General features: G+C 36.9%; 6 protein-coding genes across 10 annotated transcripts in view; 4 read left to right on the forward strand and 2 right to left on the reverse strand.

Annotated features, from left to right (window-relative positions):
- Positions 1-682: 682 nt before the first annotated feature.
- Positions 683-3,366, reverse strand: LOC105218314 (mitochondrial import receptor subunit TOM40 homolog 1). The gene is made up of 4 exons (XM_011193829.3): positions 2,975-3,366; positions 2,470-2,732; positions 1,984-2,401; positions 683-1,914 (listed from the first exon to the last, which is right to left on the reverse strand). The coding sequence occupies exons 1-4, from the start codon at positions 3,180-3,182 to the stop codon at positions 1,775-1,777; spliced, it is 1,029 nt and encodes a 342-aa protein (XP_011192131.1). The 5' UTR covers positions 3,183-3,366; the 3' UTR covers positions 683-1,774.
- A 438-nt stretch (positions 3,367-3,804) lies between these two features.
- On the forward strand, positions 3,805-5,743 carry LOC105218313 (transmembrane protein 185B). 2 transcript variants are annotated; one of them, XM_011193828.3, is made up of 7 exons: positions 3,805-3,965; positions 4,026-4,153; positions 4,343-4,413; positions 4,472-4,577; positions 4,642-4,979; positions 5,040-5,170; positions 5,229-5,743. In XM_011193828.3, the coding sequence occupies exons 2-7, from the start codon at positions 4,116-4,118 to the stop codon at positions 5,598-5,600; spliced, it is 1,056 nt and encodes a 351-aa protein (XP_011192130.1). In that variant the 5' UTR covers positions 3,805-3,965; positions 4,026-4,115; the 3' UTR covers positions 5,601-5,743. The 2 variants fall into 2 exon arrangements, with proteins under 2 accessions (XP_011192130.1, XP_028900020.1); XM_029044187.2 differs by having other exon boundaries at positions 3,834-4,153.
- A 775-nt stretch (positions 5,744-6,518) lies between these two features.
- Positions 6,519-13,348, forward strand: LOC105218310 (uncharacterized protein CG7065). Of its 2 annotated transcripts, XR_008471352.1 has the most exons (3): positions 6,519-8,785; positions 9,622-11,218; positions 11,285-13,348. XR_008471352.1 is itself a non-coding variant. In XM_054231554.1 (2 exons), the coding sequence occupies exons 1-2, from the start codon at positions 6,769-6,771 to the stop codon at positions 11,163-11,165; spliced, it is 3,561 nt and encodes a 1,186-aa protein (XP_054087529.1). In that variant the 5' UTR covers positions 6,519-6,768; the 3' UTR covers positions 11,166-13,348. The 2 variants fall into 2 exon arrangements, 1 of the variants encoding a protein (XP_054087529.1); XM_054231554.1 differs by having other exon boundaries at positions 9,622-13,348.
- Positions 13,185-14,047, reverse strand: LOC105218311 (frataxin homolog, mitochondrial). The gene is made up of 2 exons (XM_011193826.3): positions 13,681-14,047; positions 13,185-13,623 (listed from the first exon to the last, which is right to left on the reverse strand). The coding sequence occupies exons 1-2, from the start codon at positions 13,999-14,001 to the stop codon at positions 13,366-13,368; spliced, it is 579 nt and encodes a 192-aa protein (XP_011192128.1). The 5' UTR covers positions 14,002-14,047; the 3' UTR covers positions 13,185-13,365.
- Positions 14,048-14,091: 44 nt separating this feature from the next.
- On the forward strand, positions 14,092-16,385 carry LOC128922163 (SWI/SNF-related matrix-associated actin-dependent regulator of chromatin subfamily E member 1). The gene is made up of 2 exons (XM_054231816.1): positions 14,092-15,328; positions 15,388-16,385. The coding sequence occupies exons 1-2, from the start codon at positions 14,224-14,226 to the stop codon at positions 16,383-16,385; spliced, it is 2,103 nt and encodes a 700-aa protein (XP_054087791.1). The 5' UTR covers positions 14,092-14,223.
- Positions 16,386-16,713: 328 nt separating this feature from the next.
- Positions 16,714-23,558, forward strand: part of Moe_0 (moesin/ezrin/radixin homolog 1) — a 33,146-nt gene continuing 26,301 nt past the window's right edge. The window contains exons 1-2 of one of the 3 annotated variants that reach the window (XM_011193819.3): positions 20,321-20,477; positions 21,420-21,558. The gene's annotated coding sequence lies outside the window, so the exon portion shown is untranslated. Of the gene's footprint in view, positions 17,152-20,320; positions 20,478-21,419; positions 21,559-23,558 lie in introns of those variants that run through there. The other 2 variants (XM_054231562.1, XM_054231563.1) reach the window with 2 other exon arrangements.

Consider the following 23,558-nt stretch of genomic DNA (forward strand, 5'->3'; position numbering starts at 1 on the left):
TAACAACAAATTACAAAACAAGAATGGTGCAATTAAAATTGCATCGCCCGAGTGATCGGCCAAATATCTGATGGCAACGACTTGTGTATCTTCAATTTGTGAAAGAGAATAAGTGCAATTGTTTGTGTGTATATGAAACGTGGCAATTCTAATATCTCCTGTTAATTATAGCAAACGTGACAGATTTCGGCAGCTGCTCGACGGAGGCAAACATACACACTTGGTTTGGTGGCTTGGTAGGCTAAAGTAGGCGAGAATCTGCTGGGGTAAATATACATATACATATTCCTCATTCAAAAGCCGTTAGATTTAGTTCAACTTAACATTTTCAACTTTATTTCTGAATGCGTGAAAATAACTGAGCTGGCGCATGCCGTTGGTGTACTATTTATTGTATAATTGTTGCTTTTATAATCACTTGCAGTTGCTGTTTGTTCTGTTTGTTCTGTTTGTGTGGGTGTGTGTGTGTGTGTTTCATGTGACCTTCTTACAACTTCAACAACAAATGCTCATTGAATTATTGAATTATTTGTTATGTATTTTTGGAAATTCTCTTTCACATTTATACTTTTACCACCATTCACCGCTCATTGCCAGAGGCTAGCCAGCGGTACTTCATGTCTGCCTGGCAAAATTAACAATTTAAAAGCAAACTATTTATTTATAATATAAAAGAAACACATTTGGTTAATTAAGTTAATATTTAAGAGCATACAAATGCAGTATTTTGCACAGTTCGCAAATAGCAGTATTTATTTATTTTCATGAACTTTTGTTTTTGTTTTTGTTTATATTTTGTTAAGGAGTTTGGCAATCAAACAAATGCAAATCATTTGTACTAATTTTTGGTTTCGACACTCGCAAACAACAAAAACGAATGTGTAGACACAACATGACAAAAGTAGCAATTAAGCATAAAATTGGTTTAATTTTCAAACATTTCTAATTACGTACATATGTACATACACATTCATAACTAGCGTCTGCTGCCAGTTGAGGTGCTGCCTTCGTTTCTCGCCATCGTCTGCAGACACTACGCTTTAGAGCGCAGATAATGATATTTCTAGGTATGTATGTGTAAATTTCTCAATTTCATTTATTTCTTCTTAACAATAAATTTGAATGGATTTGATTTGAAATTTGAATTTTGTTGTTAAATGTTAAATTTCTTCTCAAACAAATAAAAGACAAAATTTCGGTTTTGTTTATAACAAATAGTTTAACTATAAAAGGAGTCTGTAAATCATATTTAATTAACTGTAACTACAATGACGTTTATTGTTTACATAGCGCAGAGCATGACTTGCACCAATTCTGCTTTTCAAATTGATTCTTTTTCATTTTGTGTAGTCACTCTTTACTGTTAGTGGTGAAAATCTAAAGTTGCACATTAGTGAGTTCTTTTGGCAAGTGGAACGGCGTTTTAAATTTAATATTCACTGTGGCAATTTAAATGTCGTTCAGGTTTGACAAATGTAAACACTAATATTTCACCATTGCGGAAGTCACTTCACTACCGAAGAAGTAAAACTACGTATTGTTAATTTAAATGTGTTCTGAATAGTCATTGTTCTCGTAAATAAAAGTTGTAGTCTTTGATAAATGTATATTGGTTTTGATGGTAAATCATTTTCTGCCAGCCCTTCTACTGTTGTTGTGTTGTTTGATACTACTGTAATTGTTGTTATTCTAAACTCTCCGCCGCCTTCAACTCTGCAACTGTTACTGCAGTCACAGACGCTGCTCCCTTTACACCTATTAACTGAAAAGCTAATTATCCAATTATCAAGCCGCAACCCAGTCTAAACTGATTTTTGGTATGATTCAAACGTCCGCTTAAAGCAAATGAAAATGGAAGCGGTTGTAACCGTTTCTCCAGCACACCACACACATTCCAATTGGAATCGAAGGAACCTACAATTACAAAAAAAAAACAAATTAAATAAAAAAAGATTATACACTTAGAAATAGATGCGCGTTTACCTCTGAAAACGAGATCGGCCTTCGGCAAGTCAACTTGATAACCAATCGTTGCAACAGCCTCCTGCATTCTTAGACTAGTTTCTACTTCCACACCAATTTGCAATTGTTCACTGGCCTTTTGATAATAGCAGATGTGAATGCCACCAGGTCCCAAGGTGCCCGACCACACGGAATCGGCTTGTGAATATCGACCAACAGCTGATACCACAGCTATTTGGCCGCCGGGTACATTGGGACCATATTGGTATGCAAGTTCTGCACCGAGTGCGATATGATCAGTTACTGACTGTAAATAGTGCCCAACGAAGACGCCTGAATTATTAAAAATGTTTGGATTGCCAACGGTTAGGGAGGCGGTATAGTCATCACCACGGTAATCGGTTGTTAACTGGGCAGCTGTGAGTTTAGAATCTTGTATCTGCGGAATAAATATATATTTTCAATCAAAAAACAATAATTTATTGTAGTAAAATTTAATACACTTACTTGCGAGGCGAATTTGCAACGAATGCGCGGGGTGAATTGGTGTATAACATTGGCATTGAGGTTTCCAGATGGATCAATGTCACCCAGCAATACTGGGAAAGCCTCTGAAGGCCCAAACTGTTTGGTACCTACGTAAGTAGCACCAAAGCGATACCCACTGGGCTGTGTACTGCAGAGGTTCAAAGTGTGCGAAACTTGAAAATGATTACTTAAGCCCTTATTAAGCATAATTTTCGCACCTTCAAAGGTCATAGCTTGAATATCTATAAAGTAACAAAAGATAAACATTTCATATCAAATTAATGAACATGTAATTTTGTACATAAAAAAACATAAGTGTGAGGGGATTCTTTGATGTATGTGTAGCAGCGTGCTACACTTGTGCGCTGTCATTTCCACCACCAAAACGAATAACATGAAAACACCATTCTTTCACATGCGTTTGGGTTATGTCATCACTTGTAGTGGCTTAAAACCGGTGATATGAAAGAACGCACACGCTTACCTTTACATTTCTTATGCAGTTCTTCGACGGTTCCTGGATTCTCGAGCTTTGACTCTTTCACATCACCTACAACAGCGGCAGAAGGCGTCGCAGACGTCGCTGCAGTAGCGGACGGGCTTTGCGATGGACTTGACAATTCCGGTAATCCCAATTTGGCAGCGTCCAGCGATGAGCTAGAGCTCGACGATGCGGCCAAAACATTCCCCATATTTATTTACACACACAAGTTTCTCAATTCGAACACTTTTTTCTGCAATTTATCACGCTTTTTATACAGGTCTTATTAAAATCTTCCCCGAATTTCGAAATAAAAAGTGGGAAAGTTCACAAATTTTCCGACGAAAAGAACGAAAAAGTGCAATGACGTTCGTTTTGACGTTTGGGTGAATTTCCACCACGTGTGTGGTGAGTTTGAAGAGATAACACTTTTCAATTTCTTATCTCCACTTTTAGCAGTAGTTACCACTAAAACAAAACAAGATGCGATTACAACTTAATAAATAAGTTGGATTTAATGTAATACGCATTTAAAACAGTTTTGGTGAATATTTATATTGGCTTTGTGTGAAGGTAGATTGAGCTGTAAATGTATTAAATGAATGTTTAATCCCATTTTAAATTCTGCTCTGGTAATTTAAGATGCATGAAGAATTAGAATGAAGATGTAGAGAATTTAAATAATGTTATGATAATATAGTTTCATTTAATTGTTCATAACTTCAAAAATACATTATGTTCATGAAAACGAAGTTTTTACCAATATTCATACATTTGTTGTAGTGAGTTGGCAACCCATAATATTATGATTTTCTTTTATCTGACATACGTCAACATTGTCTCTGTTGCCTGGCTTATTTTATTCTGTTTTATTGTTTTGTACCAGCGTAGGCAGAAGAAAAGTTAAACAATTTACTCTCAAATATATTTAGGCAGATAAATATCGTTAAAAAATGTCTAGATTTCAATCACAGAAGATATAGTTATGTGATCTGTAAGTGTATCAAATTTAAAGAAAAGATATCAACTTGAACAACTACTAATTCCACGACAGCATCCTGTATTTTTATATAAAGGAACAATCACTTAAGAAACATTTTTGGTTATCGCTTTAACCTTGGAACGCAAAGAGGAGTAGCTGGTTATGAACTTGCAATCATTTTTCAGGGATTTTAATCCCAGGTAAGCTGAAAACAAGTGGTAAAGAGTCATTTCATCGAAAATCAACTTAACAGATGTGGAACATACAAAGAAATGCACAGCATTATGTTAATTTCAAGATATCACAATTAAATGTCTGAGATATTTCGAAATATTATATTATATATTATTAATTCTCTATATTTGCCATTCTTTATTTTTCTCTTGCAGCAAATTCGTAGTGCACTGCAGCTTGCTTGGATTCATAATATTGTTTGCTCTTCGCTTGGATGGTGGCATTGGTAAGTTTTTGAAATATCTTTCATTTGAATGCAACTATTTTCAACAATTTGTTTTTAGATTGGCCATATTGGGCAATTTTTATGCCATTATGGATATGGAAAGGAATCGCCATTTTGGGTGCCGCAGTGGGGGCTGTAGTTTGGTGCCGATACCCACATTACCGGTAATGCTATAGTTTTGGCATTTCAAATCGCATTTAAATATCATGGTTTCTGTTTTTATTCTAGACTTGAAGGTGATTCTTACACCCAATTCAAGGCGATGCTAATATCCCTCTCACTCCATCTTATATTACTAATGTTTGAATTGCTCGCATGCGACAAATTAAGCTCTGGCCGTCATCTCTGGGTGCTGGTGTTCATACCGTTAATATTTGGTTCGGTAGCGAGTGTCGGAGCTTGTGTATGGGCTGTTAAGCACGACCGTTCCTTTGAGTTGGAGCTATTTTTGGCGGTTAACGCTTTGCAGTTCGTCTCGTTGCCGCTCAAATTAGATCAATTCGTAAACTGGAATTGGGAAGTGGTGTTTGTGCCAATGTGGATAGTTATTTGCTTGAGCTTAGTTAGTAAGTAATCGAAATGTGCATTTTGATCTCAACTCATTATTGATTAAACCATTTCTATAGGTGTGCTATACAATGTAATATTTTGCGGTATTATGATGCGTGCACCGGAAATATCGTTACAACAAAAAAGAGCTGCCTTGAATGCGGCCGTGGGAAATATATGCACAGTTCTTCCACTGCTGTGTTTTCAGGTATGTGACGACGAATTGTGTTTTTACGCTGAATACTATAAGCTAAAATCATTAACAGGTTGTGATTTGTGATAAACTGGAAGGAGAACTAAAATTTCCTTATATGATTGTATTCAGTCCCCTAATGATTTCGCTCTCTGCACTTATTGGATTAAGTTTCAGTGCGAAAGGTGGAAACAAATGGTGGTTCGGAATACGTAAATCATTCCACCAATTTCTATTGTCGGCCATGCCTTTCTTGCAGGAATATGGCAATATCTCTTATCACGTCGATCGTTCGGCAGCAGCGCAGTCAGTTCCTTTGGATGCTTCTACCAGCAATGTACACACAGGCGACTTCGATAAGCATGATAAAAAGAGCAAAAAGGGAGCAAAGAATGATAGCATGAAACCGGTAATGCCCATAATCAGTATCGACATGCCGGACTAAGACATTTGTTATATTTCGAGCTCACAAATAAATGTGAGACTTTCTACATGCATATGAATAACTTAAGATAACTGAAACTATTAGAATTTAGAATAGATGTATAGAAGTGCACACAATATTATTGTGATTGCAATTTCAATTGAGCTTGTCGAGTTAGTTTTTTAAGCGTTTCCGCTTCAAACTCATATATTCATCCTGTATATTCATTATGGAAAAGCAGGGTTAGAACATATATATCCAAAATAATTACAATTCTTCCGTACTTCATAATATCAACATTAAGATTGTAAAATTTACTTGTTTTAATTTAAACTGCGCAATATTTTTGGGCATAAATTAATTTGAGTAAAATCTCACACTTCTTCACTTTAAATTATAACTGTATCATTTTTAGGTTAGGAACAAAAGTAAGTAAAATCTGCCAAGAACAAGGGTTTTTGGACACTTTTAGCAAAGTATTAGTGTGTGTTAGCAATATTATATGTATATTATGTACTAATACATTGTAAATAAACACATTACTTAACATGTAAACATTTTGCATAGTTTCATATTTGAAGTCGTGGAAAATAGTTTTTTGTTCCATTTTTAAACAATACGAAAAGGTGTCGGTGATAAAGATATATAGCAATGGAAAACCTTTTATTAAAAAAAGTAATAAATAAAATCAGTTTCGTCATTCACATTTACAAAATCCAAAGGGTACAACGGTTTATGCAAGTTTTTAGACAAAAATGGTGAATACCCCCAAAATGGATTCAATGCAGAAATGTCAAAATATTTAAGAATTCACCATTTAATTGCGGGCAAAAATTGTAATAGAAGATATTATTCGAATATGCAACACTGCTTTTTACTGACGTCGCATACAAAGCTGAAATATTCATATCATTTTTTTCAGGCGTCTCTTGTGTGTAATAGAAAGAAAATTTCTATAAAGAATATATAATTATACATTTATTGAACAAGCATAATTCATTAATTTAGTTTAGTTTTATTAGATCTTAATAAAAGCAGATATTCAACAATATTTGGCCTGATTATTTGTGCTATTATATATAAACCCAAATCACGAAAATTTCAACTTTTCCATTTTTATGGACGAATTTTACTACGTTCGCGAGAGTTTATAACTAGTGAATAGGATTTTGTGTTATTTTGTGAAAATATGAATATCATTGCTGGAGAACCCGTTCCGCCTGGTTTTGAAGATGAAATAAATCGTGACCCTCAAATCCAAAAGGCGATTGATCAATACAAAGGTAATGCTCTTGTTGGACTTGAGTATACACTTGAATTGCATGAGGATGACCGTCGTGAGCCGGGTTACTTTTGTGTACTTTGTGATAAGCGTGGAGATCCACGCACCATAATGCAGCACTGGACATCTTATAATCATCGTCTAAAGTATCTAGAAAAACATTTCCCAACGGCGGTTCGTGAATTCAATCCCGTAAAGTACAAGCCGAATTCGCATCAGATTCTTTTGAGTGTTGTGCAAAAATTATCTAAAGCTATTGAGGATCACCATGGTCGTTTAAAATTATTGGTTGCCAATAGCGATGATTTTCGTCGTATGAAAGCAAAATTTGTTGGAGAAATTAATAATAAGTTCCATTTCGACGAACGGAATGGCCCAAACTTTCTTGATGTGATTGACAGGTCTCTTTGGGAACCCATTTCGACTGCAACCACAAATAAGATGGAACAAACGTTACAAATAACTATTAAAGCTCCAAAACGTATAAATGAAGATTTTTCTATGAAATCAAATCGCGATGACTTGGACGAAATTTCAAGTGACTCCGACGGACAGTCAAGTTCAAAGAAAGTAAAAAAGCGAGAACAATCTCCCGCTTATCGAGTGTTGCCGCGGGTTCGACGTTCGCCGCCTTTCGAAGAGGAACGAAGTGAAGAGCGTAAGGAAGCCGAAAAGAAACTTCCAACACCAAAAGAATTATCCCTGCAAGCTTCGCACATTGCTCAGGAAAAATATAAGTGGGAAAAATATAGATGCATGCTTGATATACAACTTAAACAAATGGAAGAAGTGCAACAAGATTATGATAAGAACCCGGAAAAACATCCTCTGTATCCTGATGAATGGAAGAAGTTCTGGAATCGACGTTATAAGGAGTTACAGATAGAAAAGAAGACAGATCCCAATAAATACGATTACAAACCTGAATGGATTACTTTCTGGACTAAACGTATGAAGGATTTATTCAATGCTGAAGTAGAAAAAAAGAAGAAAGAAATTAAAGTGAAAATTGGTTTGCCAGAAAATGCCGAGGAGATGGTCGACCAACTGAAGGAAAAATACAAAGTACATATTGCGCGAAATGCAGTTGGTGTAACGTCTGGTGGCCACGTTTTAGGACCAAAGGTTTCCGATCGTGGTATTGACATTGCCAAAAAACGGTCCAAAGCTTCGGGCGATATTATAAATATAAGTGACGATGAATCTCCGGTTCGCGGTCGAGGTCGCCGTACACGAACACGAACACGTTCACGTTCCCATTCTCGTTCACGACGACCCCGATCCAAGTCGCCACGTAACTCACGCAGTCGCGAATATAAGCGGTCGCGTGATCGATCCTCTTCATTGTCAAAAAGTCCACTTTCGGATGATTACAATGCGTATCCTATGCATTCCCAGCGTCATCGCCATCCATCACGAGGTTTTGCACCATCGGTTGAAAGTGATTATTTCAGTTCATCGTATCCACCACGCGGGAGATATGCAGCAGTACCGTCTTCAGCGCATTATGGTGGATCAGCACATTATCGCATTCTCGAACCTCACCAGTATCCAAAATATGAACGTTCACCATCTCCGAATTCTAAATCTGCAACGACCAGAGAAGAAGCTGAACCTGAAAACGATGGGCCGCTGACGGTTGTTGCAGTATTGCGTTTGCTTACAGCTCTTGAGGACCATCTGGGCAGTCTTGGACCAAAAGTAGTAGATTTATTGGGCAAAGCTTTGGCATTGGAGAAGGTGAAGGCCAATTCGGCAGACGATTTGTTGTTGAATGAGGATCACGTCGTATTTTTTGAAACAATCAAAGAGAAATTGAAAGGTATAATAATTGCGGACGTGCTAGACGACCAACAAAAAATCCGAGCTGTTAAGAAAGCTATAAAAAATATTGCGACCGTAATTCACCAAGTTTCTTCAAAAGGTAGGTACAAATAATTTTGAAACAGTAAGTACAAAACTTTAAAAGACATATTCTATGTATATTTTAACGTTATTATTTTTATTTATATATTACATAGTAAAATAAATAAAAGTTTTACAAAAACGTATTTTAAGATCGCATCACTTATGTACATATGTATGCATATAGCGAATAATTTTTATATCAAATTTGTAACATTATGTATACAGCGTCTAGTTGCATTATTATATTAAGGTATATTAAGTTAAGGTAATTTATATATTTATAAAAACAAAATGTATGCAATAATGAAAAGGGAAATTCAAGTTTTCGACTCGGGTTCTGATAAAACGTTTTAAAATTGTTGTTGCAACTTTTATATACAATTGCGATTTGTTCCGAGAGGAGCGTGGAAAGCATTATCGCCAATTCAAATTTTGTATGGTGGCAAATTTCCATATAAAATGTGTGATTACACTCGTTCGTCTAACGTATTTACTAAAATGCAAGAATTAGATTTATTTGTACTCATACTTAAATCAAGTGAATTGTGAAATATTTTGACCGTCACGGCTTTTGTCCAAGCAATCGAAGCTTTTGCGAAAAGATTTACATTTAATTACGTTTCTTATTCAAAATCGTTTAATTTTTGCCCACTTCGTGCATCCGTACTAAAGTTTAAAGTGTGAGTGAAAATACTACAATGGGATGACGAGAAGCCAAATATCCAACAGTGATATAGGGGTCTATCGCAACGAAAAATAAGAGTAAAAGCTAAAATATTTCATAACATAATATGTCCTCCATTTTGGCATTCAAATATTAAATGATATTTTTTATTTTCAACATCCACTTAGGTAACTCATCAAATATTAATAACCCTGAGGTTGCAAACACTAACGATAACGGCGAATCAGCCAATAAAGTGAACCCATTAAAGAAATCCGACAGTGTTAGTATTAAAGAATTACCATTTGACCGCCAACTTATTTCCACCAAATTGGCTGCCGCTTTAGTTTTTCAAGGACGCGAGGATGTATCCACCGAGGATATGAATAAGTTGATTTTCTTATTCCTTTTATTCGTGAAACTATCGAAAGAAAAACGAGAAATAGATGGTAAAGCTTTACAACTCGGAGGTTTGTTAGCCCAATTAGGTATATATGTACCAGCGTCGTCCACACCGACATCTGCCGCATTGGCTGCCTTACCAGGTATTGTGGAAGAGTTATTGGAAAATGAAATGAGTGTCGGTAGTGTTCGTGGCCACATTAATGAAAACGATGCTTCAAATGAGACAGTCGATAAAGAAACAAAGAATGATGGTGCTGGCAACATGTTGGAATCTTTAACCGACTCTGATTTACAAACGCTATTGCAAAACTTTAAGCACTTATCGAGTGAGGAGCAACATCATTTGATAGCACATCTAAAAAAGTTGGAAACAGCTGATCCAATTCGTGTTGAGAAACTGAGAAAATTTGTTAATCTGGCTGACCTAACAGGCGCTGCTTATTCATCACCATCAGCTGGTACAAGTAAGTCCAATCACCGAGAAAGGTCGCGTACTCGTGATAGTCGTTTTGATGATTCGCCGGTTCCAAGTAGTAGCCGAGGACGTAGTCACCACGACGATGATGATTATGATGATCGCCGTCGTGGTGCCAGTGCTTCTAATCCAAATAGATTTAGTCTAGATGATGAAGACGAGGATGATGATTATAATGTAGATGATGTGTTTAAGGCAGCGTTCCGCAAAGTAAGTGACAATTCACGTCAATCTAAAGCCGACTCCATGTTGTCCCACGAGCCCAGTACGTCTCGCTCCCTAATGAAGCCGGCGCCTGTACAAGCTCCAGCACCTATTGTTCCGGTGTCATCTTCACCGAATGCGTTGACCTTTAATCGTGCTGGCCTTAATATATCTCTGAGCGATACGCAAAATTTGATTGCCAATTTGATGGGCTCATTGCAACAGAGTAATTCAAATCAGAAAAACAACATTAAAACGACACAAACAAATGATGGCAAAGGACAACAGATACCGACCAGATCAAATGTGCCAATTCCGCCCAAAGTTCCGAAAAATCCAACAATGCAACAGCAGCAAAACCCATCAGGGCCGTCAACTACTATGCCTTACTATCAACAAGGTCAGCAGCCACAGCCGCAAGCATATCCAGGCGGTGGTGGCTACAATCAAATGGGTGCGATGAATAATCAGTCATATTATAATACTATGGGCTATAATAACAGTGGCGGACCTGGTTATCCGGGCTACCAACAATGGGGTATGGGAGATGGTCAGCAATACGGCATGCAAAATTTCATGGGACAGCAACCACAAGGTCCTCCGCAAAATATGGGCTACAATAATGTGTATGGCCAAGGCCCTCATTAAATTTTGCAAGCAATAAATATCGACTAAGAATAAAAGCTTTTACGTCTCTCTCGGTACGTATGTACTTATACGAATGCCGAATATTTTCAAAATTAAATAAACGGAATTTGTTATTTCAGGATAGCTAAAAAGACTCGGAAACTAAGTACTTTATGTCGAATAGGTATCGTATTTTGCAAATAAAAATGAACATTGTACACGTACACTTTAAGATTTCTAGCAAAAATGTATATATCATGTATGCTATATGTGACTAAAAAGTTGTATTAAGATGTGACTTTTTCGCATGGTGAATATGATTTCAGCTTTTGAATACCTATAAGGGTATCTTATAGGCCCAAGTTCGTTATATTAATGTATGCGTTTATAATTTTTATGACTTCTTTCTTTAAAAATATCTGATTGTTTTGCAGTCATTCACGATTTTTTTATGAAAAATTCGAATATTTGAAAATATGAGAAAACCTGTTTTAAAATTTAATTGCCGATTTAACCGGCATCGGGGTGAAATATAACAATAAATGCAACTATATTTTAGTGTTCTGTGATATAATATGGATACGTATAACGGTAAGTATAAGTTGTAAAAGTTATAAAAATTTAAAACACAAACACAGTTGTGCCGGTAGAAAATGTTTGCTGTCATATTAGATTCAGAAATATAGCTGAAGTGAGAGTTTCTGACCATATATAAATATGAGTATTTTTTCGTCAAGCAGGGCCTCATGTCTTGAAAATGAATAAGTGCAGAATCAGTTTGAATATATTTTGAAGTTCCAATATAAAAATAATAATTATTCCCAATCCTTATGTACAAGTGTATTACATTTTATGTGCAATTTGATGCATTAAAGTCCAAAGCGCTTATAATATATATAGTATATATTTAATACTATGATTGCTTTATAAAAAAAGTACTTGGGAAAAATTGAACGTGAGGGAACCTAATAAATATTACTCTTCTATGGCTGTACTCTATCTTCACTTTAAGCTTCTATTACAATTTGTCATATATTGTTGTTTTAACTTGGCATTAGTTTATATATTGATAAGTGCATATTTGTCTTTAGTAACATAACAATTAATAAATACTTTTAAACTATTATATATCATACACACTTTAAATTTTATACTAATTCGAGAATGCAATGCCGCAATAACAAAAGAGCTGCACAGAAAACTAAAATCGCTCTTGTACCGTCGCCGACTGTTGATGAAGAAGTGGAGAATGTGGAGTACTTAGATGAGTGTGTTACAGATGACATCGAAGAGGTCAGTGGAAGTGCCCATAACAGTCCAGCACAACACCTCGTTAAGACGGAAACTACGTTGGAGGATACTTTTTATCCGAATGCTGTACACTGTCTTATAGCACTGTATCGCAATAAGTATGAAAAGAAGATGAATGATCCTCAAGAAATTCAAAAATTATACGAAAGCGTCTGGGAAGACATTTCCAAAGATATGCGAGAGAGCTATTTTGACTTTGATGCCCAACAAGTGCGGCAGAAGTTTACACAGCTTCGCCGACAGTATTTTTGTGTTTCTTCCAAAAAGGAAGCAGACGAATTTGTTTATTTTCAACCACTTCACGAAATTTATAATGACAAATTAATTTTAAATACAATAAATAATGAAAAGCTTCCGCTAACTGCACGTAAAAACAAGCACATTCGAATACACCGAGATGATGCACTATTCAATTTACAGATTGAAACGGAGACACGTGCCATTGAAGAGAGGCCAAAACACACGGAGGAAATCTCAGTTGATGACCACAACAGAAATATAGAGTGTAAGGACGGTTCGGTAGTTACAAATTATAAACGTGAGCGAAGCGAATCAAAAGAAACTCCACTTACGAATTTACGCTATTCAAAGCGGAAATTGCCTAATCCACAAACAGAGAGGATATCGAATACAAAGGAGAAATCCGTTGTTTCCGGTGATAAAAAGGTTGATATGACACTTGCGGATTACAATGATGCTCAACAGCGACGACATGAAGAAAAAATGAGCTTGCTGAGGCAGACACTTTTATTGCAAGAACGGGCTTTGGATATACAAAATAAACTTTTAGAGCAGATAATTAATAGAGTCAAATGATTTTCTGAAGCCTACATTTTTGAGTGTTGCATAACTAATATGTGCAAAATCTGTTAAATAAATAGATCTCATTTGTACATCGTTGTTTTCACATTTATTTTCCATAAGGAAGTTGAGAAAAGTCGAATTCTTGTTCCTTCAGTATTTTTTTCAACTCCCTCTGTAAAAGGTCATGTAAACATTCCCCATTATGTTTGTAAATCCATCGTCCTAACTGCCCTTCAGTTGCTACGTAATCATAACGCTTCGGCCCACTTGTCGGAGAACTAAGCCAAATCTGTTTATTAGGTGTCTGGCGATTTATCACGTAGGTTCCAAACTCATTCCCAAATTTGACTGTGAGTACTCCATCCTGCGAAATTAAATCAATTTAATATTTGATGAATGTATGTAAATATTGAATAAATACTCCATATGTGACATCGCAGGAGGTTAAACTTGGAGCATTCTCTGTGAGTTCTTCAAAATAGTCACACAATGCGTCTAGAGTCTCTGAGCAAACTCGCTCATATGTGTTGCTATCCACCAATGTTGCGTTTGTGCCATCCTTGTTTTCGTTTGTAGACACAAAGGTTCTGTGTGTTGGAAGTCGTTGCGGAAAATTGGAAAATGTATTTAACTGTTTGGACGATAAAGTTAATTGTCTGCCGAAACTTAATCTATATAAATTTCGTCCAGGATTTTGATTTAGCGAAATTCTCAACGCACGTAAAATTAAAAAACTCGACATTCTCTACAATGATTAAATCAGCTGTTCAAGAACTTTTTAAACGTCAAGTGAAAAGTAATTTGATTAATTATTTGTGTTATTTATGCTGTTGGCAACTCTGTGTCGTCAATAATTGACAGACCATTTTGTAGAATTGTGTGTGATTTTTCTGTGGACGACGCCAAATAGTATCGTGGAATTGAAAATAAATAAACTGTATATGTTAATATTTTTTAAGACATAATGTCTCTACCAAGCAATTACAAACAAATTGCGGTTGGTGCGCCAACAGGACCGCCAACTCCAGCACCTAGCAGCGGCTCTGGTAGTAGCCGCTCGCGTTCTTCCGGAGCTGGTGGAGGTTCAGACCGAAATAAAGATACCACACCAATTTTCACTCATAGTAACTATGGTAATCCCGCTTTTACTCCTCAGAAGGCAGGCAAATCATCAAGCTCAAAAAATCAGTCCGAGTCACGGACACCTAAACCTCCAAAGCCTCCAGAGAAGCCGGTACTGCCATACATGAGATATTCCAAACGAATTTGGGATAGTGTTAAGGCGCAGTATCCAGACCTAAAATTATGGGAGTTGGGAAAGAAGATCGGTGCAATGTGGAAGCAGCTAACAGAATCCGAAAAGCAGGAATTCATTGATGAGTATGAGGCCGACAAAGCTGAGTATGAAAAAGCATTGAAAACGTACCACAATTCACCGGCATACCTAACATTTCTCGCTGCTAAGAGCAAAGTAAAAACCGATTCCGATGTCCATGAGACACCTTCACGATCCAGTGGTAAAAGTCAGCAAGAAAGGCGGATTGATATACAACCTGCAGAAGACGAAGACGACCCGGATGAAGGATATTCATTCAAACATGTAGCATATGCGCGCTATTTGAGAAATCACCGGCTCATCAATGAGATATTTTCGGACGCTGTAGTACCGGATGTGCGTTCTGTAGTAACTACCCAACGTATGCAGGTATTGAAACGTCAAGTAAGCTCACTAACTATGCATCAGACTAAGCTTGAAGCTGAACTACAACAAATGGAAGAAAAGTTCGAGGCCAAAAAACAACGTATGGTTGAATCTAGTGAGGCTTTCCAAGAAGAATTAAAGCGACACTGCAAACCTGCGGTAGATGATGATACATTCCAGAAAATGGTTGTTAAAATATATGAAGAAATTAAGCGAGAACGTCAACGCGTAGATGAGCACCCCCAAGCTGCTATTTCTACTGCGACTGTACCACAAGTAGTGAGTACTCCCAATGAAGAGAAAATCGTTTCTGCAACCGTGCAGCCTAACACTGGTGTTATGCCAGCTTCAGGTAAGATTTGTGATTGTACATTAAATCGTTTTAATTATTAGTTTAATATTTGCTTCATTTTTTGTTTACTTTAGGGAAAAAAGATTCGAATATTGCAATTCCAAGCACACAACCACTACAAGCTCCAAGAGATGGGAATGAATGCGGCAGTAAAACAGAACCGGAGCCAATGGACATTGAACCAACCCCAAAACCATCAGCACCGTTACCCTGTAGGCCAGAGCTTCAAAAATCTGCTGGTAAAACAGGAGTTGAATCAATAAAAGATGGTAACAACAAATCACCAACGTCATCGAATATAAAATCTGGACAACCTGTTAAAGTACCAACTCCAACACCAACTCCACCTCCACAATCGGGTCCCATAGAAAACACTACTACTACAAATCATCCCCTACCATCTGCAACTTCAACAAATCCACCATCTCAGATTAGTGTGCCACCAGCTCAAACACCACCACCACAAGCTGTAAACCAACCGAATCAGCAACCACCGCAACCACAAACTACACAGCAACCGCCGCCAACCCAACCAGTTCCATCAACGATGCCAATGCATCCACATCATCCTCCTCCTCCAACACATACACACTTACCACCTCATTTACCGCCACATCAATCCATGTCAGCTATGCCTCCTCATGGCGGTTATGGCAATTACGGCGCCCCAACTGGACCTACTCGATCCCCGTATTATCAACCGCAATACGGAGCGCATCCTGCTCAGCCCTACGGTCAATATGCTCCTTATCCACACTACCAACAACCTTACGGTCCACCCCCAGGCTCACATTATATGAATCCTCGACCACCACCACAACACAACGGTTCGCCTGTACATTATCCCGAGCATGGTGGACCTGTGTCAGCACAACCTCAGCCACATGATGTTTATGGTCAACAACCACCCCATAACCCTGTTTTACCACAACAACAACCAGTAACTGGTACAGTCCCACCTTTAGCTGCTGCAGGATCAGGCGGCACCGGTGGCCCAACGCCTGCTTCTGGTACCACGGTATCTGAGATTGGCAAAAGTGAGATTGAAAAGAAAGATTCTGGCGCTGAGTAAATGAGGATAGAGTTTGAATGATTACAAATTTTATAGAATTTCATATTTTCAAAGCATTTGTCCATTTTATACCTATGCATAATTACTGAATTTTAGATTGTCTACTAAATGTATTAATGTGCTCAGCAATAAAGTGGCTGAAAGTAAATCTCTAATTATTAATTATTTCGGAAATATTTCGTACAATTGACAGTTCTTCAAGTTGGTAAAATCGTATTTGGTATAATATAAATCCGAGTAGTCATTTCATATAACCTAAAAAAAGAAGTCTGGCAAGGCTATACTTTGCCGGCCCTTTTGTTATAAGTTTCTTTCAACGTCATTTTGCTTTTTGCCAAAAGTGCGAGCGCAACACAGGCGACATACCTTCATTCATTCTTCCTATTTTTGTTGAGTTTTCATTTCGAAAGTTTTATGATTTCATTAATGTTAGCGATTGTAAAAATCGTTCAATTAATTGAATGACAAAGTGAAACAAATAAGTAAGCTTCGCTGGTGTAAAACAACTAGGGAGTGAAAAAATAAAGGCAAAACTCAAAGCGAAAAGTAACCGCCTTTGTCAATTCCACGCCATTCGTTCGTTAGTACAAACGAACGACTCGTCATTTGTGGCTTTTTGCGTTTTTATTCTTCTGTTTACGGCTTTTTCGCCGCTCGTCCATTTACGCAGTGTCAGAAAGACTATCGGAATTTTTTTATTTGTCGAGTTATTTCTGGCCAAATTGCATTATTATCAACGGTTTTTCTTCAAGGATTCATAAATCAAGTAAGTAACACACATTCCTTATTGGTAAATACTCAGGAACTCATAACGAGACAGTAAAAATGTTGAAATGCCGAATTGCCGGCAAATTGAGTTGTCAATGTGTTCTTGAAATTGCATTTTCTTTTGGAAGTGCCTCCAAAGTGAGTCATTGGGAAAGGTGCAAAGTGTGTAAATTATTATTTCAATAAAGCTATGTAGAATATATGAAATGTGAAGAAACAATAATGTTTTCCAACGGCGCGGATCTAATTGGTCATATAAAATTTCCACTATACAACTAACTATGCGGCAAACATCTAACTCAATAATTTAAGTGGATTGATGTGATATCACGATATTGGATCCCGCTGTCCAAACCGACCCAATAACCTAACCTCACTTAGGATTTGATCGTTTATCAAGTATTCGGGCTGTTCATTTTAATATTTATTTAATTTAATATTGAGAGTATGTTGGTGTTGTATTCACAATATGTACACTAATAGTTTCACGTTTACCTGTATTCCACGCATGTGTCCATATAATAAGTAAAACTTGGTCTTAATACTTTGGTCAACTCTTTAGATGTGGTTCCACATTTAACTAACATACAAGTTGTCCAGCACAAAGCTATTTGATGAGTTTAAATTTTACGGATAAATCGGAAAAAGGAATAAGTTGTTTAAATTCAATTTACAATTCCATTTTTTTTTTATTAGTTACTGCTCCTCTAAGTCTTGTCCGAATGAGTCTCGGTGCATATGCAACAAGAAAGTAATTTTGTATGTATATTTATCTACATATATATGTACATATGAATGTATAAAGTATGTGTGCCCAAGCATGGACGTTAAATTTATGAAAGGTAGTTTTCGGAAGAAACAATGGAATGCTCAAAACAAACATAAAGCAAAATTTTGTTCATTTCTTCAAATATTAGACAAACTTAAGTGCATACATATGTACATGCATATATACATATTTATATTATATAAATAAATGTAGATGCTGCCCTTACTTTGCTTCGAACACCTGTAGAACCGAGATGTTTTGTAGTTGGCATGCAATTTACTTGGATAATCTGCTGCTCATTGTTATTTTGTGTTTCCATCTCTTTCACATGAATTATTTTTATTTTCATTTTAAATGCACAACATACTATGTAGATGTTTATAAAGTCGATGTAAGAAAATGAGTTTTCTATTTGCTTGCTGGCGGCGAAGAGGGAGTCCAAACAGGCTTGGGTTACGCTGTTTGCATTGAGATAAAATCTGTTGTGATGAGACCAACTAAAACTGCATACATATGTACATATATTATAGATATAATGCAGCATTTATAAATTGTCAACACTGTTTTCAATGGGAATGGGGCCAAGGGAGCCGCAATAACACTGCTACTAATAATAATTTTAATTTTACTTGATTGATGTTATGCAGTTTTTTGCATTGATCTCCAGAGGTGTAGTGAGTGTTGTGTATTCCTACTTTTTGGGCTGTGGTTATACGATGATGTTCTAGCGAATTGCTCGCCGGCTTTTAGTTGTTGTGATGCGCCCCCTTCTCCCGCATCCAAATATATTGAAACCTGTTTTGCACGATCTCTGTCTGGTTGTTGTGTGTATTTTTGTTTTTGAAGCTGTCAAGTATACATGGATCTACGTAAGAGTGGGAATGTGTATGCCTTTGGAGCTTTTTGGGTGTCTCCACACAATATATGCGGTACGTACAAATATTTGATTTTATATTTGCTTTTATTTTTGTGTGAGTGATTCATTTTGTGCAAATGCAGGTAAGAAGAACTAAATTGTGCTTGTTTTGTTATTCGCGGAATTCTGGACCAATACAGTTACAGTACAGAAATTTGACTTGTTCTCGATAGAAACGTAATCAAACTTTAACGTCTCATGATTTTTTTTTTTTAATATTTATTTTATTTGCGGTTATGACATCATGCTACGCACATACATATGTGTATACTTCTTGTTCTATTTATCAATAATACATGACTGATATATATGTACATACCACAACTGTAGGTATGTAATTTAGGTTCATTATGAACCGGCGTCATTCCCAAGCCCTCATGTTGTACCTTCAGTTTTTTAACTTGTGCTGGTTCTACTACTCTCAAAATGGTCACTTTTTGAATATATGCTCAGAAACAAATGAAACAGTTCGCATATATCTCCAAAACCATATTACCATCTGAATATTATGAATTTTTCCACTTCTCACCTGGTAATCATATTTGCATGAAGTTTTATGAAGTCAAAAAATATATTTCTGTGCAGTTTTTAATGTTTTGCGTTCCAAAGTTCTTATTTCCCCTGATCTCATCTCCGTAGCACTAAGAGGTGCTTTACAATGAAATGAATGATATTGTACTCAGTTCAAATAATTTCTGTATTTACACAGAAAGAGAGAAATTACAAGCGATGTTCTGTGATCACTACTCAAGCTACGCTCTGCGTCAAAGATATGAAAATGTATCTAAAACAGTGCTGATAATTCGCTGTTGATCTGTTGGTACAATTGGAAGCACCAACGCGATCACCTGAGAGCATTATTCTAAACTACCTTTGTAACAGCAACTTCTCCACAACTACTGAAAACTTTCCACTACAAGCACACACATTTACACGTGTAAATGGGCGCGTGTTGGTGCGAATATCTACGCTTGCATATCTGTAGATAAATATGAAGCTTGCTTTGCGTTGCTTTAGCATGTCGGTTAAGGACAGATGAACGAACCAACGTACAAAACAAAAACCACGCTAACACACACTGCAACGAAAAGCTACCACAGCACACGAACTCACATTTAACTGCTTGAAGCTCGGTTGGGGCTGGGTCTTTATTATACACAGATTTGGTTGTGTGTGTGTGTGTACCATGCGTACGAGTGTGTGGTATGCACGAGATTTTAAGCTCCGAGTGCGACTTAAAATCGGTTGGAGCGCTCCACAGCGGCGCATATGTGGAAGGAGAAGTGAACAGCACCGCTCCATACGTTGATAGCTCATTATGTGCTCAATTCATTGAGTTGCCTCCAGCTCCTCGCTCGCTGTGGTATCAAATTGCCATGGCTGTCTGTTTTTGTAAGCGAATTTGTACTTGAGAGTGCTGTGGCTTTGGCGTTCCACATACGGCTCTCTTTGCGGCACTCGCTTGCTTCCATTAGTTTTCCAAATCGTCATCATTTTGCATTTGACTTTCGTTTCGAGCAGTTTGTTGTGCATCGAATTTGTGTTCACGTTCACATTTGTTCCGTTCGCCGCTGTTTTCCACACAAGTGCAATTGTTTCTTTCATTGCTATTGTGTGCTTGTGTGCGTATCGTATTTGTGTGAGTGCTTTTTGATTTTTTTTTTGTTTAACTCTTGACAATTGTTGAAACAATATTGCTGTGACCGAAGTTATTTGCATGGAATGTGGTAGTGGTGGCTTCCTTCCACCTCTGTTGTGTTTATTATTTGGCAAGCGTCTATAATTTGAATATTTTTTGTGTCGTTAATTTGAATTTTTCTTGCATTCCGCTTTGTGCAGTTCATTCGTCGAAAGTTGTCGTGGCGCGTCGTTGCAATCACTTGTTGAGAAAGTGAAAGACAGAAAAAGAGCAAAAGTGAGCAGGGCCGGCGCGGTTGACTGGTGGCGCGGAAAAGCGCTTTGCGATTTCGAGCAGTGGGCAATGACAGCAGCAGGCGACGCAATGTGGCATTGACTTCTGGGACTCGCCAGCATACTGATAATGTGTGTGTTGTCTGCCTTGGCACCAGGAAGAGTGCCAGTTTAAGTCATGCTGTTGCTGTTACTGCCGCGTTTATTCATATTGCATGAACGCTAAATGCAAAAGTTGTCAAAAAATATTTTTAAACTCAGAGATTTGTTTAAACATCGTGTTATGTTCGTGCTTGCCCTCAGCCGACGCTACTTTTCAGCACAACTTTTAATAGTGAGTCCACTTGCTTAGTTTATTGCTGGTCAGAACCGGAACCAGATTATTGCAAGTGCCTAATCTACCGTTAAAAAGTGATAATAACAGATAAACACTGTCATACACATAAACAATTAAGACTTGAGACTAAGCTCAATAATCATTGTATATATCGCGTTAAAATGGAGCGTTGTGATTTCGGTTAAACAGGATTAAATGGATATACCTTGGTGCAAAACTGCCAAACTGACAAAAAAAAAAAATTATAATAAAATCCGAACCTTAAAAAACCAAGTGTTTAGTTTAATGCAAACCTATTGAAAATCAAAATATAATTATCTTCTTTTTTTTTAGTTTACAGCAATAGAAATATGTTTGCTAGTGCAGCATATGTCTAATAAAAAATTGTGAAAAACACCATTGCAAGTTTCTGTGATATTAAAGAGAAAAAAATAGCTACACAACAAAATCGTCGAAGCTAGCGCTTTAAAGTGTAAGTATTATTACTTTCACAAGATCATTACACATTGTTTCATGACTCCTATATTTTTGCCAGAATACTTCTCAATCCGTTTCTTTAAGACCCCCATTGATGTTCTTTGTGGTTAAGATCTGTTCATTGTGATGGCTAATTTGCTGTACCGTATCTTTAAAAGATTTAAGACATGTTTGTAATGTTTCTTATATCATATTTAGACAATGAAGCATTTCTAGGTATTATTTCGCGTCTTTGAGTCGTCTTTTAGATCCACTAATGCCTCAAATATATTTATTTTACAATATCGTATTTGTAATTTTCCCTCGCCCACACCTATTCTTGGGGTATTTCATAGGTTTCGCAGTTGCATATACAGATTCTTCTATTTTAGACAAGATGTTAGGAAAATGATGTATATACATATTTTATGAATGTAAGTTTTCTCCTTTTTTCCAGCAGTGTACTTAACACACATGCATGTATCACATTCATATTTTCCAAAATTCAGAACAAGTGCATATTGAGCAATAGCACTTACGTGCATGTGTAATGAATTTAAGCGATGTTCTCAAGGTTCACCGTATTTTATGTGCTGCGTCGCGCCGAATATCTTATCTGCGTTTTGGTTTGGTATTTATTGTGCCCGCGCGAGGTTGACCATGAAGAAGGGGGTGGGTGGGTGTTGGTTCTGGTATGTAGCTGCTCTGGCGATGTCGCAAAATTCGAAAAATAACTCTTGGCGCATTGTTAGCTTTGGCAATTCCTTCAGTGACTTATACACCTATTTATATTTTAAATTGTATTTTTATTAGAACCAGTTCAGTAGCTTCAGCTCTTCACCAAAGAGCCACTTACAACAGAACTACTGCTCGGCTCTACCATTTTGTTAACGTTTGTCGGTCGGTGTGTGTTATTGCGACCGACCACTTCGTGTTAACGTGTTTTATTACAATCTCACGTCATGATTTCATTTGTTTGTTTCTTTTGTGCCGTCAGCTTCTTAATAATCATTGTGTTTTGTCTGGTCGTGGCCTATCTACACACACTTGAAGTTATGTAGATAATTAAAAAGAATTCTAAATTTATTTTCCTAAAAGTGCGCTGATTACGACACACCAGTGTATAACTTCCCTTTACGATGTGATAATGACTGTGTTATGTTTGATTGGGCGCGCAAGCATTTAATGATGAAGTCACGTAATTACTTTTCAGTTTAATTGAAAATTTACATGTTTTTGGGAAACGACCCTCATGGACAAATAAACACTTTTTTTACAGAAAAATAGTAATTTCATTAAATTGTTATTATGTTGCTATTTATTTTATAAGACCATATACTTATTTCTTACCCGAGTCATAATTCATCTTCAACTATTAGTGAAATTCGAGGTTATGATTTCAAGAAAAATATTTCTTTTTACCAAAAATAGTAATAAAACAGTTAAAACTTTTTTATTTGCCGAAAAATGCCTTAAAATTCCCACCAATTCGCTTTAGTCAAAACGAAACCAGTTCGGAACTAGTAATTGTTGTATTAGTTCGGCCTTACGGATTATAGTATTTGTATTATAGTATTTGTATGAAGTTAAATTTCCTAATGCGTTTGCCTTCCTCTACAGGGCGTCGTCGTCTTATATTTCTAGCTTCGGAACAACCGCGAATTACAGCCTCACTCTTGTGGATGTATTAGGGCATGCACCCACCGCAGGCGCGCGGGCAGTGCCATTGATATGCTCGTGCATATCGTGTATCTGCGGCGGTGGTGGCAGCGCCGCTATTTCCTGCTATCTTAAATTCATTGTTATCGTCGTCGCAAAGGCTTTGCCTTTTTTGCTTTTGCTGCATTATAACTGCCTTTATTTATAACGTCAACAGTGTGCTACCATTAACACAACTGGCACCAACACCAACACCGCAGCAAAAGTAGCACACTGATACACACACACTGATGCATACACACATACATACGTACATGCTAACCAAACAAGCAGACCTGGAATCGGCATAAGCGAGTC

This window comes from Zeugodacus cucurbitae, chromosome 5 (assembly GCF_028554725.1).
Source record: "Zeugodacus cucurbitae isolate PBARC_wt_2022May chromosome 5, idZeuCucr1.2, whole genome shotgun sequence".
Classification (NCBI taxonomy): domain Eukaryota; kingdom Metazoa; phylum Arthropoda; class Insecta; order Diptera; family Tephritidae; genus Zeugodacus; species Zeugodacus cucurbitae.